The 18,519-nt window shown below is 39.8% G+C and overlaps 1 protein-coding gene across 1 annotated transcript; it reads right to left on the bottom strand.

Annotated features, from left to right (window-relative positions):
• Positions 1 to 4,777: 4,777 nt before the first annotated feature.
• Positions 4,778 to 17,848, bottom strand: LOC134221514 (uncharacterized). Its single transcript, XM_062700708.1, has 3 exons — positions 17,268 to 17,848; positions 4,978 to 5,146; positions 4,778 to 4,915 (listed from the first exon to the last, which is right to left on the bottom strand). The coding sequence occupies exons 1-3, from the start codon at positions 17,478 to 17,480 to the stop codon at positions 4,791 to 4,793; spliced, it is 507 nt and encodes a 168-aa protein (XP_062556692.1). The 5' UTR covers positions 17,481 to 17,848; the 3' UTR covers positions 4,778 to 4,790.
• Positions 17,849 to 18,519: the final 671 nt, after the last annotated feature.

The raw sequence follows: 18,519 nt of genomic DNA, 5'->3' as shown, positions 1-18,519 counted from the left end.
AAAATCCGTGGGATATTTCTCCCGAAAAATTCCGGAATTTTCTTTAAAGAATTTTCTAGAGGAGATTTTAAAAGAATTTCCAGAGGCATTTCTGACAGAACTCCGAGAGGAATTTATTCGATTATACATATCACCCTCCTTATCCGTGCGGTAAGACGCGCGGCTACAAAGCAAGACCATGCTGAGGGTGGATGGGTTCGATTCCCGGTGCCGGTCTAGGCAATTTTCGGATTGGAAATTGTCTCGACTTCCCTGGGCATAAAAGTATCATCGTGCTAGCCTCATGATATACGAATGCAAAAATAGTAACCTGGCTTAGAAACCTCGCAGTTAATAACTGTTGAAGTGCTTAATGAACACTAAGCTGCGAGGCGGCTCTGTCCCAGTGTGTGGATGTAATGCCAATAAGAAGAAGAAGATACATATCATAACGAATTGTTTAAAAAAAAATCCCACAGGAGTTTCTGGAACAATATTCTAAGAAATCGCGTTTTCAAAAGAATTTTTAGATAAATTTTAAAATGATTTTTTGAAGAATTCAAGAACTCCTTGAGGAAATTCCGGAAAAAGGAATAAATTCCGGATGGAGTTTCTTGAATTATTTCCTGGAGGAATTTCCGAAGTAACTTCCTGAGAAACTTCGGAAAAGATTCCGGGAGGAGTTTCTGAAGCAATTTCTAAGAGAAATTCATAAGCAACATCTGGAGGAATTTTCGAAGCAATTTCTTGCGAAATCTCCAAAGAAGTTTTTGGAGCAAATTTTTGAGGCAACAACTAAGGGAGCAACTTCTCGAACGATTTCTGGAGGTTTTTTTTGTGGAGGAAATTCTGAGGCAATATTCTAACCTTGAGCCACCACGAGTATTTTGGTCTATGTCACAATTATGTCCACCCCTAGACCGGACCGAGAATCGAACTCTCCATTTCTCGATTGACAATCCTATGCCTTTGCTTGCAAGGCTAACTGAAGACCCCCGTTCCCTATTATTTTATATTTTTTAACACCGGCATACTAACAGTAAAACAGTGTGTTCGCCTACTTTCAAATGTACGCGGAATGGGCAAATAATATATTTAATACATACGGCTGCTTAGAATTAGTTTTCGATCCAATCTCTTATAAGCTGATTTGTGTGATTTGTGTAATATTCGAACCATGAATGGTGTACTTGGTTTTCAAACTCTTAGCTAATAACTGTGGAAGTACCTAATAAACAGCATGTTGGCTTAGTCAATGTTTAAGGATGCAATGCAATTAAACGAAGAAAAAGAGAAACAATGTTGAACAACCGCGAAATGTTTTACCGCAACATGTTACACAATCAGTAAAAATACTCTAGCGCGGGCATTTTACTCCCACTCAAGAGTGTTTCACAGAGCTTCACGACGCATCTTTCCTACGCCTCGGACGACGAAATTCAGCCTCCGTAAGATCACTGCCATGGGTGTGCTCATCGTGGGTGATACGCACGTAGTCATACCCATTGATGTTTTTGGTAATGGCTCTTGCTTTGCAGCGCAGTCGTTGGTAGAATTGACACTTCCAGTTCACCCGTCCGCTGGATTCGTTGGTTTTGTTTTTACTGAAGTAGTAACCGCCGTACAACAAGCGCTGCGTTCCTCGGGAGGTGTACTCGTACAGGGCGCGCTCTGTGAAATCCAATTTGTCGTCTGAAAGAAAGAGACAATTCAATATTAGGGTGATGAACTTTCTAAGTGAAGAATTATTCAACCGTGCAGTAGTTCAACGATGATCTACCAGTAAATAATAATAGACAAATCTATATTCAACTATCGAAAAAATAAACGTTTTCACAAGCTCTGTTTTACTGTATCTAAATCTGTTACTGCTTTAGCATTGTACTGTCCTATTATATTCTAGTACTTCCCAAATATTTTATAACGATTTAAAAAATGTAGCTAATCCGATTATTTCTACTGCGTTGTTTTGAATATATCAACTTCAAAAATAATTGAGTTCACGACAAACAGTACATAATTAAGCTTGTTAAATAATAACTAAAAACAATGTGATATAAGTTCAATGGTATTCTAGTACGATCTCCACATTTTTGAAGAATACAAAAAATGTTCTAAGATCTTCACATCAGTTGAAACTCGTTTGTATTTGATACTTTATAAAGTAATGAATCAACAATGGAAATACTTCTCCATCTCTAGGACAAGCTACATCTGCTCCACTTCCGTAATTAAAACTGGATTCCTTCGATACATTCGGCCGTCATGGTTGTGGGCATCGTTCGTCAATCTCACGTAGGTGAAGCCCTCGATCACTTTGGTTATGGCGCGGGCTCGGCACTTCTGGCGACGGAACAATGCACAGCGCCAATTCGTTGAGTCGGGAAAGTCCCGATCCTTGACGTACTCGTAGCCACGGCAGATCAACTTCTTGGCTCCCCGTTGGCTTAGTCCGAAATGGGCCAACTCCATCTCCGATGTGGGTCTCAAAAATTTCGTCAGAATTATTGCTGGTTTCTCGTATGAGTCTGTGGAGAATTTATATTGTTAATAATCTAGAAAATGAATAACAGTGAAGTAGTAGAATGATACATATTTGGGGCCAAAATCAATTCTATTCTCGTTGTTTATTCAAAGATCATTTATTATTTGCAAATATTGGGCGGAAGAAGCTGCAACACCAAGACCGAACAGTGCATCGTTTATGATTTAGTACTCCAAAAGTTAATAACCAGCAAACAATCTGACTCTATTACTACGTCGCCCGATCGTCCAACAGTTGGAATGTTTTGGAAAATAAACATCGGCGATGAGCAGAATGGTTGAATCGCAACTGACGGGAAAATGTAGTAATCAAAGGCACTAAAACAAATAAAATTCAAATGTTAATTAAAATAGATTAGATTTGATCTATAATACTCATTTCCATTTTTTTTTTAAATAAAAAGCGAAAAAGTTTAATCTAGGCGTGGTGCGTGAATTGTATTTGATATAATCGTTATAAATAAGCGCAAATGTTACAACGTAATAATTTAATCACACTATGTCTTGTTTGTAGCTGCGTTATGCATAATTTATTGCATTTACTGTTCAATACACGAAAAAATAACCTAATTGTAAAATCAATATTTCCGAAATTCTAACAAAATTTATTTTATCTAAGAAGTAGATATTTTCATTTGATGTGAGGAAAAGGAAATTGTGTATGCGTAATAATTTCGAATATGAGAATATCAACACAATAGAAAAACTTTAGACACCTGCGAAATTAAATTTATATCACAAACAACGGTCCAGTTGGAAAATATTCATTCAATCCAGTATGTCGTATGTCGGTATGTCTTCGGGCAATTCGAGTTTCGGCATCATACAATTCCGGGGTTTTCGTTCAACGTTTACAGGATGGTTGTGTGCACCGCTAGAGGATATCAGTTTGGCCACTTTTTTCTCTTCGCTATTTGCCGGAGTAATAACTCTAGCTCGACATGACGTGCTGCCCTGAAATTAACGATCAATTCGATGCATTCGGAACGTTTTGAATTCCAACGTAAGTAGCTCTACGATTTTTCGTTACCTTTTTAGCGCAAATCCAATAAGTTTTGTAAGGTCCTTTACGATTTTTCACAAACTTGTAGCCATCCACGTGCAAAAGTACACAGCCTCGTTGCCCGACCGTAAAAAATACGTCCTTGGAAGATCCATCCTCTAGCATATCATGTTCTAGAATGAAGTTGAATACAATGATTACAGTCTAGAATAGTTTCCATCAATCGTTGAAAAGAATTGAATACAATTTATTTCACTCGAATACATTTATTTCTAACACCATATTAGCTTGCAGTACTAGAACGGTTCATGATTGTGGGTCGGATACCGTACAACCAGATTCTCTTCCCCATTCTGCAAAGTGTATGTTAACACCCGTGCCTTGCATTTGTTCATGCCCGCTCTCGCACAGGACCAGTACGTTTTGTTCACGCTTTCCTTGTTTTTGGTGAAACTAAACTGACCCACTTTCAGCTTTCGGCTACCCCTGAATCCGGACACGTACCGCACGTAGAAATCTAAAAATCAGGTTAAAATGTGTTAGAAAATGCAACTAATGCAGCACATGTCTATTCAAACTGTCAGTAGACATCATCATCTAATGTTAATTTAGAACGAAACTTACTAATAAAAACATTTTATATCAATTTGTTATTATTGAATTTATTCGTTCAATAACAAAACAAAAAAAAAGTACTAGATTAAATTGAAAAAATGAGAAATAACATCTGGAATGAGTTATTTGAAAATCGAGTAAAACGTGCGGTATGTAATCGACCCTTCATCTTTGGCACGAGAGATGCGATCCACTTCTGAACGATGATTATGAGACACTGCAAGTAAACGATAGTTCAATTGATCTATTACCAGCAATTCATTACACATCATTCATACCATGTGTATTCGAAACATACAAACTGTTTGCTTCGCTTTTGAGTCTGCCGCGGCATTTCTCCGTACGATTGCGGACGCATTCCCAGTAGAGTATATTCTTCTGCGGTCCCTGGCGGCGCATATTGGACCGATAGATGTGATTGTCGTGCACCAGAAGAATGCCTCCCTTGCGGCTCACGATAAACATGTACCGTTGATTTTCGTCATCAGTTGCCTCACATTCATCTTGCTTAGCAGTGGGCTTGAACTTTCTTCTGTTCGATTTCAAAGGGTCTGAAAAACGCATTTAAAAATTATTAAATTTGTTTTAACAGTTCAGAGATGCACTTTTCTAAAATGAATGAATTATGAAAACATGTTAATGTTAACACTTAAGATTTTATTGATTTTCTCTTTCTGAACTTTTGCATCCGTCGTCTAGCTGTTAGCTTCCTCACAACAATTTTGATTTTCTCCTCCAGCATCGTATGGTCCAGGCCATGATCAGCCCACGCTTCTGAAATGCAAATACTTCAGTTGTAATTCTTTCTGGCATCCTCACAAAACAAAACTACTAACCAATCATACAATCGATGAAAATTTCATAATTCCGCATCGGCATTTTCTGTTCGCCAATGTTGTTCGTTCCTGAGTAGTTGTAGCCTATCAGGGCATCGTCCGTGAAGAGGTAAGAGAAGAAATTAGTCACGTCCATCGACGGTGGCTTTTTAACCGTTAGATAGCGGACCTATTCGAAAAAAATTAGAATAAGGACGATAAGTAAAACAATGAACGATAGAATACCCGAGCGATCCAATTGTGTAACGTACTGACTAAACATCATTACATCAAAAATACTATCCTTAGGCGAAATAGTACCATGTAGAAAGGATTATGCTGTTCACCTACGTGTGAAAACGATAGCTAATAGCTGAGCCATTCTACTACTCTCTTCGTAAAGGCTACTTGAAACGGTGGAAGAGCCAACAGTCAAGCTTTCGTCCTATAACACAGTAGCACGCATTCTTAAGTATACTACCCATTTGGGACATGCAAGTGCCAATCCTCGCATGACCTCTGTCCATGTTCATTTGTGAAAATAAATGTCGTGCCCGATCTCGACCGTTCGTCGCAACAATACTCAGCAAACAGATTCTCATTTCGTTCTCACATAATGATCCCGAAAAGTTTCTTGTTGGATGGAATCGAAATATCTCACAATCTAATGTCGTTTTCGGTTTTAAACCTGGGTCAGGTCCGACCCCGACTCTGAATAACCGAACGAAAAACGAATCGGGATCGAGTCAGTATGATGGTATTAGTGAGAACTCAATCCCTATCATCTGTTTTGTTTTCAATTCGCATTTTTATCAGCTAGCAGAAGCACACATATTTTATCTATTGAATTTTGTTTAATTAGTGTTATTTTTTCTTGTTTTATGAATTATGGGGGAAATCAGACGTTTCTTCTGTTAATTGTTTAATGGTAAAATGACTATTATTTCATCAATAAATTAATGTGATTAGGAGCTTGTGATGAATGACGACGGCAATGTGGATAGCCGTGAAAGAATTTATGCCAATCCGTCTTTCCCGATAAACTGTTATGCTGATTCTATATGGCTTTTTGGGTAACAGTGATTGTGTTACAGTAAATTTGAATTATCAATTATGTCATTGAAAAGGAACAGAACTAGAAAATATGGAAACACTTTGTAAAAAATCCAATACAACATTTATTGAGATTCGGGGCCTTTTATTTTAAAACAAAGAATCAAATCATACAAGAGCTGAACAGCATTATTTTTTGCTATTAGCATTTTTTTTTGCTATTTTTCTCCCAAGAAGAGGGGACCCTTTGGGATAAATTGCGATTTCGTCAAAACTGCAAAAACCAAATATACAAGAGAGGCAAATAATTTTTCACTACATAATCTAAACAGGAGATTCAACATAATCAATATCAATGGGAGAAAATATGTCTTTGTCGCTTTTTTAACGAATTACTACTAAAAACCTTTCTTCCACTAAAAAATTATGCTCAATTCGTATAAAAACTGTTCCTAAATAAACATTTGAATTTATTTATAAATAATCATAAGAAAAAAATGTCGATATCTGAATCCGATTCACCATCAGAGAAACTTGAAGACAGCACACAATTAAAAGAATCCATTTTGCGTGGAAGACAGCAACAAAATTGATAAATTTAACAAATGAAACAAACAAAATCAAATACCCATCCGTGTCTTTTACGTTTTCATTTTCCTTTAGCGTAAAGATAAACACCAGTTTGACAGTTTGTGTTTGAATGTATTGGTGAACCTAGGTTGGATCTCGATAAATCGGCAGAGCGAACCTCATTCATTTTGGGTCGGATCTGGTGCGGATCGCGATCCAACCTGAACGAATAACCGAACGTTTTGACAGCTGTTAGAGCGGATCCGGTGCAGAACCAGGTTCGACCTAGCAATAACCGAAAACGACATAAGGTCGCTACACGTTCAAATGAAATACACTACAAAATATTGGACAATAATTGAATGCCAATAACACAATGTAGTGAAGTGAATTTTTTTTTTCGGCACTATAGACTTGATCTTATCTACAGCATTCTTCTCTTCCTCTACTCTACAGGAATGTAATAAATTATTCGAAATGTAACACAATACGCCGAAAAAGCTTCAGATCATCAAATTCAATTTTAATCCAATCTAATCCTAATGCAATCCAAATCCAACTGAAATCAAACACCTAAGCAAGTCGAAAATTAATTCCAATCGCATCCATATCCAATTCAAATTAAACTTCATCCAAATCCAAGCCAAATTTAATAAAATGCTCATTCACATCTAAATCCAATCCAATCCCAATCCAGCAAAATCCAATTTCTTATTCAAGTCTAATCTTTATTCAATGTAAATTTAATCTTTACCCGATCCTAATTTAACCCAAATCCAAATTTAGTCCAAATCAAACCTAATCCAAATCCAAATAAAATTCAAACGCAATCCAAAACTAGCCAAATCCAATGAAATAAATAAAATCTATCCATAACCAATGAAATACATATTCAAATTTAATTTAAATCCAATCCAATTTTAATCTGAATCTATTGCAAATTTAATCTGAAATCATTGAACATCCAATTCAAGTCCAATCCAATCCAAATTCAATTACTCATTCAAATCTAATCTTTTTTCACGTTCATAGTCAATCCAAATCCAATTCAAATCCAATATAATCCGAATCCAACTCAATCCAATCAAAATTCAATCCAAATCCAGTTCGAATGAAATAAATACTTATTCATGTCTCTTAATCCAATACAAATTTAATCTGAATCCATTCCAAATCCAAAGTCAATCAAAATTCCAATTCAAGTCCAAGTCCAATCGAAATCTTATCCCAATTCAATCCAATTCCAACTCAAATCCAATTCAAATTCAATCCAAATTTAGTCCAAATCAAATTCAATCCAAAATTGGTCCTAATCAAATTCAATCCAAATTCAAGTACAATTCAATTCCAATCCAAATCTAGCCAAATCCACTGAGATACTCATTCAAATTGAATTTAAATCCAAACTAAAGTTCAAGACAAAATTTTCAAAACGACTTATCTGCTTTTGTAAGCAAAGATTCAAACGTCGATTTGACGAATATGATAGCACCCCCACGCAAACCAACACCACCAACAGGTAGCTGAAGGTTTCTGCTACCTGTTGGTGGTGTTGGTTTGCGTGGGAGTGCTATCATATTCGTCAAATCGACGTTTAAATCTTTGTTAACAAAAGCAGATAAGTCGTTTTGAAAATTTTGTCTTGAGTTAATCTGAATCTATTGCAAATCCAATACAAGTACAATCCAAATTCAATACAAATCCAATACAAATCTAGCCAATTCAATTACTCATTAAAATCTAATCTTCATCCAATCTAAATTTATCCTGAATCTTATCATAATTCAATGCAAATCCAATACAAATTCCAATTCAAATCCAACAAATACTCCAAACTATCCTTGAGCTCTGATCGTGGTTTTCTGTATGATCAACAAAGCAGAGTCTCGGTCATACTTTTGAGTTAGAATAGCTCTGTGGGGCATCACTTTTGTATTACGAACATATCACAGTACTCGCAGGGCATCTACGATACAAACTGTTCAGAAGTTCAGATCTTGAAGGTCTGTATGATCAACAAAGCGATCTGCGGTATAGCGGAATTTCTTTTAAAGTGGAATAGCCTCATTGGACATCTTTTCGTTATTTTAAACATTGCCCATTATTCCTAGAACATTTATCGTGTTGAAAACTATTCTTGAGTATAGATATTGATATTGAAGGTATATAAGGTATTTATGTTCAACAAAGCGTTCTGGCCACACTTTTGAGTTGAAACAGCTCATCATCAGCTACAACATCACTTCACTATCAATCCCTAATAGCACAATCAAGTTCAATCTAGTCACAGCAACTCATATGTGACTTGTTTTAGTTGTATTTTCGTCACTCAAACTGCTATATGGTCAACAATGCGTTCTACGAGATCTTGACTATACTTATGAATTTGAATCGCTTCATTGACACCGTTTAGCTATTAAAAACATATCACAGTATTCTCAAAATACTAACTTTTCTTGAATTCGGATCTTGAAGATCTGTATTATTGAGACAACGTTGGTAATGGAGTTGGCATTACTTTTGAGTTGAAATAAATCTATGGGACGTCAGAATTCAAATTTTTTCCAGAATCATATTTCAATCAATTTGGAAATCATAGATTTTTGATTGTGATTTGATTTTTTTTTTTTTTTTTTTATTGTGATTGACCGCCCACGGTTGCTCCTCCGTTATTGCCAGGTCAGCTGTAATTACACAGAGAACCAACAGATGATGTTTGGGACTAACATCATCCTCAATGTGTAAAAACTGGTAACCAAAAAATAAGGCAATACCGACGCCGGCCGTGTCCGAATGCAGGTCAATTAGGGAATAGGTAGGAAAATGTTGACGTGATACTCGCTTTAATGGAAGCCGACGAGTCATCTGCACTTCCACGAGAAATCACAGGGATGTTGGATATATGGGGTAGGGAGTGTAGCAGGGTTCGTTTTGGTAAACGGTATCCCGGGTGTAGCGTGTATTTTGATCGAAGTTAAATAAACTCATAATCGAACGTTAATTAAATTACTGACCGCCGCCTGACCGACTAGTTAATTAAATTACTGACCGCATAGCGCAGAACAAATAATTTGGATAATCGCGCGATTGATTTGCGTGATATAAGAAAAACTTACTGATTAATTTACTCATCCGCACAAAGTAGAACAAATTATTTCAAAGATCGTGCGATTGAAAGAAACACGATCAGATGCGGACTCACCAGGAAGGACAGAAAGCTTATCACAAAATCTTTAGAACGTATTGTTATGCTCTATTCGTGTATGGTGCTTTTACATCTCGGTGTAGTTTGATAACAATGTTAGTTACTTTGCTTTATCAAAGGGAATCTCATATCAATGCTAAGGTTTCTAGACTTACTGTAGGGGATACTAAGGAAACTTGGACCGCTCGTATCTCTAACGCCATATCACAATCAAAACTAAACATATTTACGAGATTTTAACACAGACTCACTGATATGCGGTATGTAAATTGTTGTTGATACACAGTCGACTGTTTTGAAATATTAATAAAATCTAATTTAAGAACATTCGCGGCGAATTGAGCTTTCTTCAAGCTTTAGTAAAAGTATAAAGCTCTCCGATTTTTCATTTCCGAAATACATAGACTATCCGACTGTGCAAGTTGTATTATGGAATTCAACAGTACTGTCTTACAATTTGGGGAGACTTGATCCCATTTTTTGATATTCCCCTAGCCAATACTCTTTTAAGCCTTTTGACGTAGGACTTACGTCTCTCTTTACTATACCGGGTGTCATTTCAAAATATTCAAATCGACTGCGTTACGCTGTGTTGAAAGATTTTAAACGTTAATAGCGTTCATCTCAGTGAACAAATTTCTGCGGTAAGCCCCTCAATCGACAGATTTCAAGTATGCCTTTCATGTCCATGCTTGATAAGACCCGAAAAACTTGTTTCAATAGGCATGAAACTGTTTTCAATGAAAAACATTGAGATCAAGGGAACCTATAAATATGGGTACTGCGTAATTCTTGCATCATTCCATTACCACGTTCTGATTGGTGCAGACACCAGCGAATGAGCAGCCGCTAGGTCTGCCGAGAAGCCATAAAATAAGCGCAACACGATTTCTTCCTTTCATTCTGACCGGGACAAGCGAAGCAACCGCATCATCGATTGAACAGCACTCACACCTTTTAGCAGGGAATGAAGTCTGCACCGACCGCTTTTTCGGCTCGACACCATCGAAGCCACCATCATCAGCTGAAACCTAGCCAGTACAGCAGCAGTCCACCCTACAGACCCGACAAAGCAGCAATGCTGAGCAGATACCGGCAGCAGCAGCAGAGTCGAGCCGAGACCGGCCGGCATCGGTGATGAGCCGAGACAGGCTGAAGAAAAGCCACATGATGCAGCATGTATGTCCAAAAAACAAACGGTTCTTCAGAGAGCCAATAATAGAGATCAATATCAAAGCTTTCAATAACCTTCGGGATAGAAATTGCAGGGTTGTTACGGAGATCCTGAAATATTTTCCGCGCCAAATCCGCGCCGACTAAAATCAAATCCACGCCATTTCCGCGCGACATGAAAATCCATTCCGTGCAAAAATCCGCGCGTCCCAAAACTAAATTCTAAGCAAATACACGTTAAAAATCAATGTTGTTTATCACAATTAGTGAACGTCCTTTTTCGAGTTCGTTTTTATAATATTACTGATTTTAAGTATATGTTTTAACTTCAACGTTACACATGTTTGTAAAAAATAGCAGTTGATATAACAACTCATCTAGATGGTCCTTCTTGGAATTTCTGAAGAAGTCGGAATTTCATTTTTTCATAAATTTTTGTGAATTCCTCAAAAACAACATGCTGGAAATTTTCGGAAACTGTATGTGGACACCCTAATTAATTCCTACGGAAATTGCTTGGGAAATTCTAACAGAAAATTGGTTGGTGACTTCCTGCTGAAAAACTTCCGGAAAATCTTTTGTTAAATTTTCAGGATTTTTCACAGAAATTCTTGTGATCATAGCTAAATAAACTTCGAGGAAATCGCAACGTGAATTCTTGCGGGAATTTCTCGGGAATCTCTGCAAAAACTCTTCCGGGAAAACATCAAAAAATTTCTCCTTGAATTCTTTTGGAAATATCTGCAGACATTCTGTGGTGAATTATTTTGGATAATCTTTCGGAAATTCTTTTGTAAATTCAAGGTGGCATTCCTGCGGACTTTTTTTACAGTAATCTCTTTGGTCAGCTCTCCAAGAATTTCCGTGGAAATTCCTCCAAAATGTTTCAAAAAAGTTTCACGAAAAGTGCTCCTGAAATAATTGCGGTTTTTCAGAAACACCTTTTAAAAATCACATTTCAATGTTTGAACAAATTTCTGCGGAAGAACTTAAAAGACGGGTGTTCATGTCCTTCAACAGACATGTTTTGAATGCGCCATGCTTCAGAATGGTTTAAAAAGTGTTAAATCAATGCTCAAGAGTATAACCATGGAATTCAAACAGGGTTTGTTAATATCCGAAAATTGATGTTAGTAAATAACTACAAACGTTAATTTTGTTCTCGAAAACATTTGCTAACGAGAATAAAGCCCATCTAGATAGACATAAAACTAATTTTTAAATAAACGTTCTTAGATATAGAATTTCATTTGTTTAAATACTCCTAAAACTAAATCCACACAAAATCCTAAAATCGTTATGTAAATCCGCGCCGAATCCGCGAAAACCGCGAAATCCGCTTAGTCGTAACAACCCTGAAATTGTACTTGGGTGCCAAATCCAATATTCTAGAGATAAAATTTTATGCGTGATTTTCATAAATAGCGTCAAAACTAACAGTGGATAATTTTTCTGACTTAACCGCGAAGTGGACGAAGGACTTCACTTGACCATGCTTTTAAAGATTCATAAGATGTCCAAATATTTCACATAATCTTATTTGGATGAAAAAAAAACCCCAATAACAGCTCAAACATTAATAAACTATCAATCGATTTTTCATCAAATGTTGGATTTTTTGGCATTGGCATTTTTTTGATTGGCATGTTACCAATTCTAAATCTTATCACCCGAAATCTTCTACTACTAACAATGTCTCAGAAAAGAACACGTACTTCCCACCTGAACTGCAATTCTAAGCTCGCTTGCCCGGCTTTGCCCGTTAGGAAATAGACGCCAGCAGCGAGCAACAAGCGTAAAAAAGAAGAAGCCCTTCTCGAACGCGTTGATGATGATGACGCTTTGGCTGGCAAAGAAGCGGGATACAAGACACTAGCTGATTGGTCCACCAATTGGGAAGCAGAGCATTCAGTCTTTTTTATACCATCACTAGAAATTCGCAGCAGGGACTATGTCCAAGGGCTTGACGATCCCTCCCCAGGCCATCTGCGAGTTGTGGGGCTTGCCTAGGATGTGGTGGGGTTTGACAGTGGGCCCTGTTAAACCTCTATAAAAAGCTGCATGTATCCGCAAGTAGGCCCCACCAAAGCGACCCTGTGCCGCTCAAAGCGCACAAGCCCAAGTCCTGGTGTTAGGTGGGACGCTAAACAGCCCTGACACGACGGCCCTCCGACGAGACAGGAGGTTTGCGCTGGCCCAATAAGCCGCCTAGAAAACCAACCATTACGAACAATATAAGAGATAATGCGACTCGATATAATCGGCAAAGACCTAGGCGACGAATACAGGATCACGATTGGAAGCCTGGAACATGGAATTGCAAGTCGCTAGGTTTCGCAGGTTGCGACAGGATGATCTACGATGAATTACATCCCCGCAACTTCGACGTCGTGGCGCTGCAGGAGATTTGCTGGACAGGACAGAAAGTGTGGAAAAGCGGGTATCGAGCGGCTACCTTCTACCAAAGCTGTGGCACCACCAACGAGCTGGGAACCGGCTTCATAGTGCTGGGTAAGATGCGCCAACGCGTGATTGGGTGGCAGCCAATCAACGCAAGGATGTGCAAGCTGAGGATTAAAGGCCGTTTCTTCAACTATAGCATCATCAACGTGCACTGCCCACACGAATGGAGACCCGACGACGAGAAAGAAGCGTTCTACGCACAGCTGGAGCAGACATACGATGGATGCCCACTGCGGGACGTTAAAATCGTCATCGGTGACATGAACGCACAGGTAGGAAGGGAGGAAATGTATAGACCGGTCATCGGACCGGATAGTCTGCACACCGTATCGAATGACAACGGCCAACGATGCATAAACTTCGCAGCCTCCCGCGGAATGGTAGTCCGAAGCACCTTCTTTCCCCGCAAAAATATCCACAAGGCCACATGGAGATCACCTAACCAAGAAACGGAAAACCAAATCGACCACGTTCTAATCGACGGTAACTTCTTCTCCGACATCACGAACGTCCGCACATACCGCAGTGCGAATATTGAATCCGACCACTACCTCGTTGCAGTATGCCTGCGCTCAAAACTCTCGACGGTGTACAACACGCGTCGAAGTCGGACGCCGCGGCTTAACATTGGGCGGCTACAAGACTAGCCCAAGAATACGCGCAGCAGCTGGAAGTGGCACTTCCAACGGAAGAGCAGCTAGGCGCAGCGTCTCTTGAAGATGTCTGGAGAGATATTCGATCCGCCATCGGTAGAGCACCGCAACCGCTGCACTTCGCACGGTGACCCCGGATCAGAAAAACGACTGGTATGACGGCGAATGTGAGCAGTTAGTGGAAGAGAAGAATGCAGCATGGGCGAGATTGCTGCAACACCGCACGAGGGCGAACGAGGCACGATATAAACAGGCGCGGAACAGACAAAACTCGATTTTCCGGAGGAAAAAGCGCCAGCAGGAAGATCGAGACCGTGAAGAAACGGAGCAACTGTACCGCGCTAATAACACACGAAAGTTCTATGAGAAGTTAAACCGTTCACGTAAGGGCCACGTGCCACAGCCTGATATGTGTAAGGACATAAACGGGAACCTTCTTACGAACGAGCGTGAGGTGATCCAAAGGTGGCGGCAGCACTACGAAGAACACCTGAATGGCGATGTGGCAGACGAAGATGGCGGTATGGTGATGGACCTGGGAGAACGCGCGCAGGACATAATTCTACCGGCTCCGGATCTCCAGGAAATCCAGGAGGAGATTGGCCGGCTGAAGAACAACAAAGCCCCTGGGGTTGACCAACTACCAGGAGAGCTATTTAAACACGGTGGTGAGGCACTGGCTAGAGCGCTGCACTGGGTCATTACCAAGATTTGGGAGGAGGAAGTTTTGCCGCAGGAGTGGATGGAAGGTGTCGTGTGTCCCATCTACAAAAAGGGCGATAAGCTGGATTGTAGCAACAGGTAGCAACTACCGCGCAATCACATTGCTGAACGCCGCCTACAAGGTACTCTCCCAAATTTTATGCCGTCGACTAGCACCAACTGCAAGGGAGTTCGTGGGGCAGTACCAGGCGGGTTTTATGGGCGAACGCTCCACCACGGACCAGGTGTTCGCCATTCGCCAAGTACTGCAGAAATGCCGCGAATACAACGTGCCCACACATCATCTATTCATCGACTTCAAAGCCGCATATGATACAATCGATCGGAACCAGCTATGGCAGCTAATGCACGAACACGGTTTTCCGGATAAACTGACACGGTTGATCAAAGCGACGATGGATCGGGTGATGTGCGTAGTTCGAGTTTCAGGGGCATTCTCGAGTCCCTTCGAAACCCGCAGAGGGTTACGGTAAGGTGATGGTCTTTCGTGTCTGCTTTTCAACATAACTTTGGAGGGAGTAATACGAAGGGCTGGGATTGACACGAGTGGTACGATTTTCACGAAGTCCGTCCAGTTATTTGGTTTCGCCGACGACATTGATCATGGCACGTAGCTTTGGAAGGATGCAGGAAGCCTACATCAGACTGAAAAGCGAAGCTAAACGGATTGGACTAGTCATCAACACGTCGAAGACGAAGTACATGATAGGAAGAGGCTCAAGAGAGGTCAATGTGAGCCACCCACCACGAGTTTCTATCGGTGGTGACGAAATCGAGGTGGTTGAAGAATTCGTGTACTTGGGCTCACTGGTGACCGCCGATAACGATACCAGCAGAGAAATTCTGAGACGCATAGTGGCTGGAAATCGTACGTACTTTGGACTCCGCAAGACGCTCCGATCGAATAGAGTTCGCCGCCGTACCAAACTGACTATCTACAAAACGCTTATAAGACCGGTAGTTCTCTACGGACACGAGACCTGGACGATGCTCGTGGAGGACCAACGCGCACTGGGAGTTTTCGAAAGGAAAGTGTTGCGTACCATCTATGGTGGGGTGCAGATGGCGGACGGTACGTGGAGGAGGCGAATGAACCACGAGTTGCATCAGCTGTTGGGAGAACCATCCATCGTTCACACCGCAAAAATCGGAAGACTGCGGTGGGCCGGGCACGTAGCCAGAATGTCGGACAGTAATCCGGTGAAAATGGTTCTCGACAACGATCCGACGGGAACAAGAAGGCGAGGTGCACAGCGGGCAAGGTGGATCGATCAGGTGGAGGACGACTTGCGGACCCTCCGCAGACTGCGTGGTTGGCGAAGTGCAGCCTTGAACCGAGCTGAATGGAGAAGTCTTTTATGTGCAGCACAGGCCACTCCGGCCTTAGTCTGATGATAAATAAATAAATGTTGCTGAAAAGAAAGACGCCTTAATTGCAAAGTGGATTGATCCGTAGATGAAATGACGCATTCATACACCAAAACAATTGAAAAATATTTGAATCTCGTGATTCAGTCGTGGTTCAAATCTGCAGAAAATAGAACGGAGCGTTATACCAGTTTTATTTTTTTGACATTTGACTGGTATAAAAAATGAATCTAGAACAGCTGCTGGGAAAATGAATGTTCTAGATTCATATTCAAACTGACAGCCCCGAACGATTTGAATCACTGCTGATTTTACTAGTATCATATCTGCATTGATAGATTTGTTCTCATGGATTTCATGTTTTGTAAATAACTCCACTATTTTAAAAGCTACAACCTTGATTGATGCAAGATGCAGTTGAGGTCGAAATACCTGTCTGTAAAGATTACAACGTGTTGAAATTAATTGGAGACAACTGATCCCTTATTATGATTAGGTGATCAATGCAGTTACGCACGAGAACGTTCTTGGCCATATCTCTGCGTATTCCTTACGTATTCTCAATCTGCAGCCAGCATTTGTCGGTAAATCAGCTCTAGGTAGTTGATGGGGAAAGAACAGGATGAAAGTAAACACAAAAAGACAAACAGAAGAAAAAATGCATTTAAACACACCCTCGAAAAAACTGGAACATATCCGGTACCCGCGAAGCGATTTGAGTTTTAAGATAAGAAGATAAGAATATGTTTGAAGTTTCTGCGTTCGAGGGTCCCATTTTTTTCAAAATCGAATTATTTTATGCAAAGTTATGCTGAGTTCATATGCCTATGAAAATTTTCAATTATCGATGCTTAATAATGCTGTCCAATGAGCAGCTCGAAGTAGCTCGAAGTTGTTCCTGTCACGCTCAGGCCCGTTTGTTGACAAAAAAGAACGAGCAGGACGGGAACAACTTCGAGCTACTTCGAGCTGCTCATTGGACAGCACTAATATTTGCTTCCAATTTAATTATGATTATCCAATCCATTGCCCGCCATCAACAAACTACGACACAACCGGATTGCTCGGGCCCTCAACCCACAGTTATTTCGCCCGATACTCACATACTCCTTTCTCACGTCGAAATTGCCTCGCACGGCTTCCTCCAACCGTTCGATCTCGCCCATGGAAACCAGCGGAAAATGAAATCCACGAACCTGAGCCGTAGAACATCGTTGGTCGGCGCTCACGATCAGCCCATTCAGTTCCCGCTTGAGGTCGCCGATTTGAATTTCCAGCTGCGCCTGCTCCGTTTTGCTCGCTGATGTGGTGAGCATTTTATTCAGCGTTTGCAACCGATTACGCACCTTGGCTATTGTCTTCGCTGGAATAGAGAAGAAAACTATTAGTAGAATGCAGTTGTGACAAATGGTAAGATAATTCTTCTTCCGAGAACTATCGTTTCAATGACAACCTGGTACCCGCAGAAAGCAGTTCACTTTCTATAAAAACGATGAGTCTGATCCGCCATTTTCCAAATGTCCATTTTTATTAGTTTCAAATAAACTTCTGTAATCCACAAGCTTGAAATTCAACCACACCATTCATAACACAAAGGGCGAATCCGCTTAGACGTTTTATTCGCAAGGCACTCAACCATATCCAATCCTTCCGTCTTGAAAACTTTTGTAAACAACAAAGAATAAAATGCAGTTAAGCTATTTCTTCTAGTACTGGATGAATCATCTATATCTAACCTTTCATAGAAAACGTGGATTGTCCGAAGAAATTCAAATTTGTTGTATAAATTAAGGATTTTACCGGACAACAGCGTTGGCAAAAATTTGACAAAGTACATGTTTTGGGCAATGGTTTTTGTTCAAAACATAGTTTACCTGGAACAATAAAAAAGTGTTAAAGAAAGTAATATGTTAAGAATCTATGGAACCTACATTTAAACAACCGATTGTACAGATCGTTGTTGGTTTCAGTCTTCAAGCTGTTGGTTTCATTTCGCACCCTTTGAAAATATGTTTGAGCTATAGTATTTTGATTCTGAAGCTGTAAAATCTTGTATGCTGAAATGAAGGATCGGACGAGTAAGTTCAATCCCCATTGCTACCCTTGATACCGTTGATATGAAACGTCACTAAAAAATTAAAATTATGGAGATGAAGTAAGCCTTAAAACATTGACTGAAATTATAAAACACCTAAAATAACAAAAGTAATAAAATAAAATAATTAAATATAGCATATCTTCCTAAATATCTTTATTATTAATCGTTGATTTGTGCAATCCATGATGAGCGTCAAAACATTTCTCACAGGTCCACTGACCTCCGGGACATCCCGAGCAGTATGTTATAATTTTACT

The sequence above is a fragment of the Armigeres subalbatus genome, chromosome 1 (genome assembly GCF_024139115.2).
Source record: "Armigeres subalbatus isolate Guangzhou_Male chromosome 1, GZ_Asu_2, whole genome shotgun sequence".
In the NCBI taxonomy this organism is placed as follows: Eukaryota; Metazoa; Arthropoda; class Insecta; order Diptera; family Culicidae; genus Armigeres; species Armigeres subalbatus.
The sequence above is the reverse complement of the archived record's forward strand: the minus strand, read 5'-3'. Positions and strand labels throughout refer to the sequence as shown.

What these genes read in the sequence shown, in the direction of transcription:
- LOC134221514 (XM_062700708.1), bottom strand. Translation starts at nt 17,480, where the DNA reads ATGCTCACCACATCAGCGAGCAAAACGGAGCAGGCGCAGCTGGAAATT. An exon ending in TCGACGTGAGAAAGGAGTAT is followed by an intron (nt 5,147 to 17,267) that starts GTGAGTATCGGG and finishes TTTTTCGAATAG; the next exon opens with GTCCGCTATCTAACGGTTAA. An exon ending in TTTCATCGATTGTATGATTG is followed by an intron (nt 4,916 to 4,977) that starts GTTAGTAGTTTT and finishes TTTGCATTTCAG; the next exon opens with AAGCGTGGGCTGATCATGGC.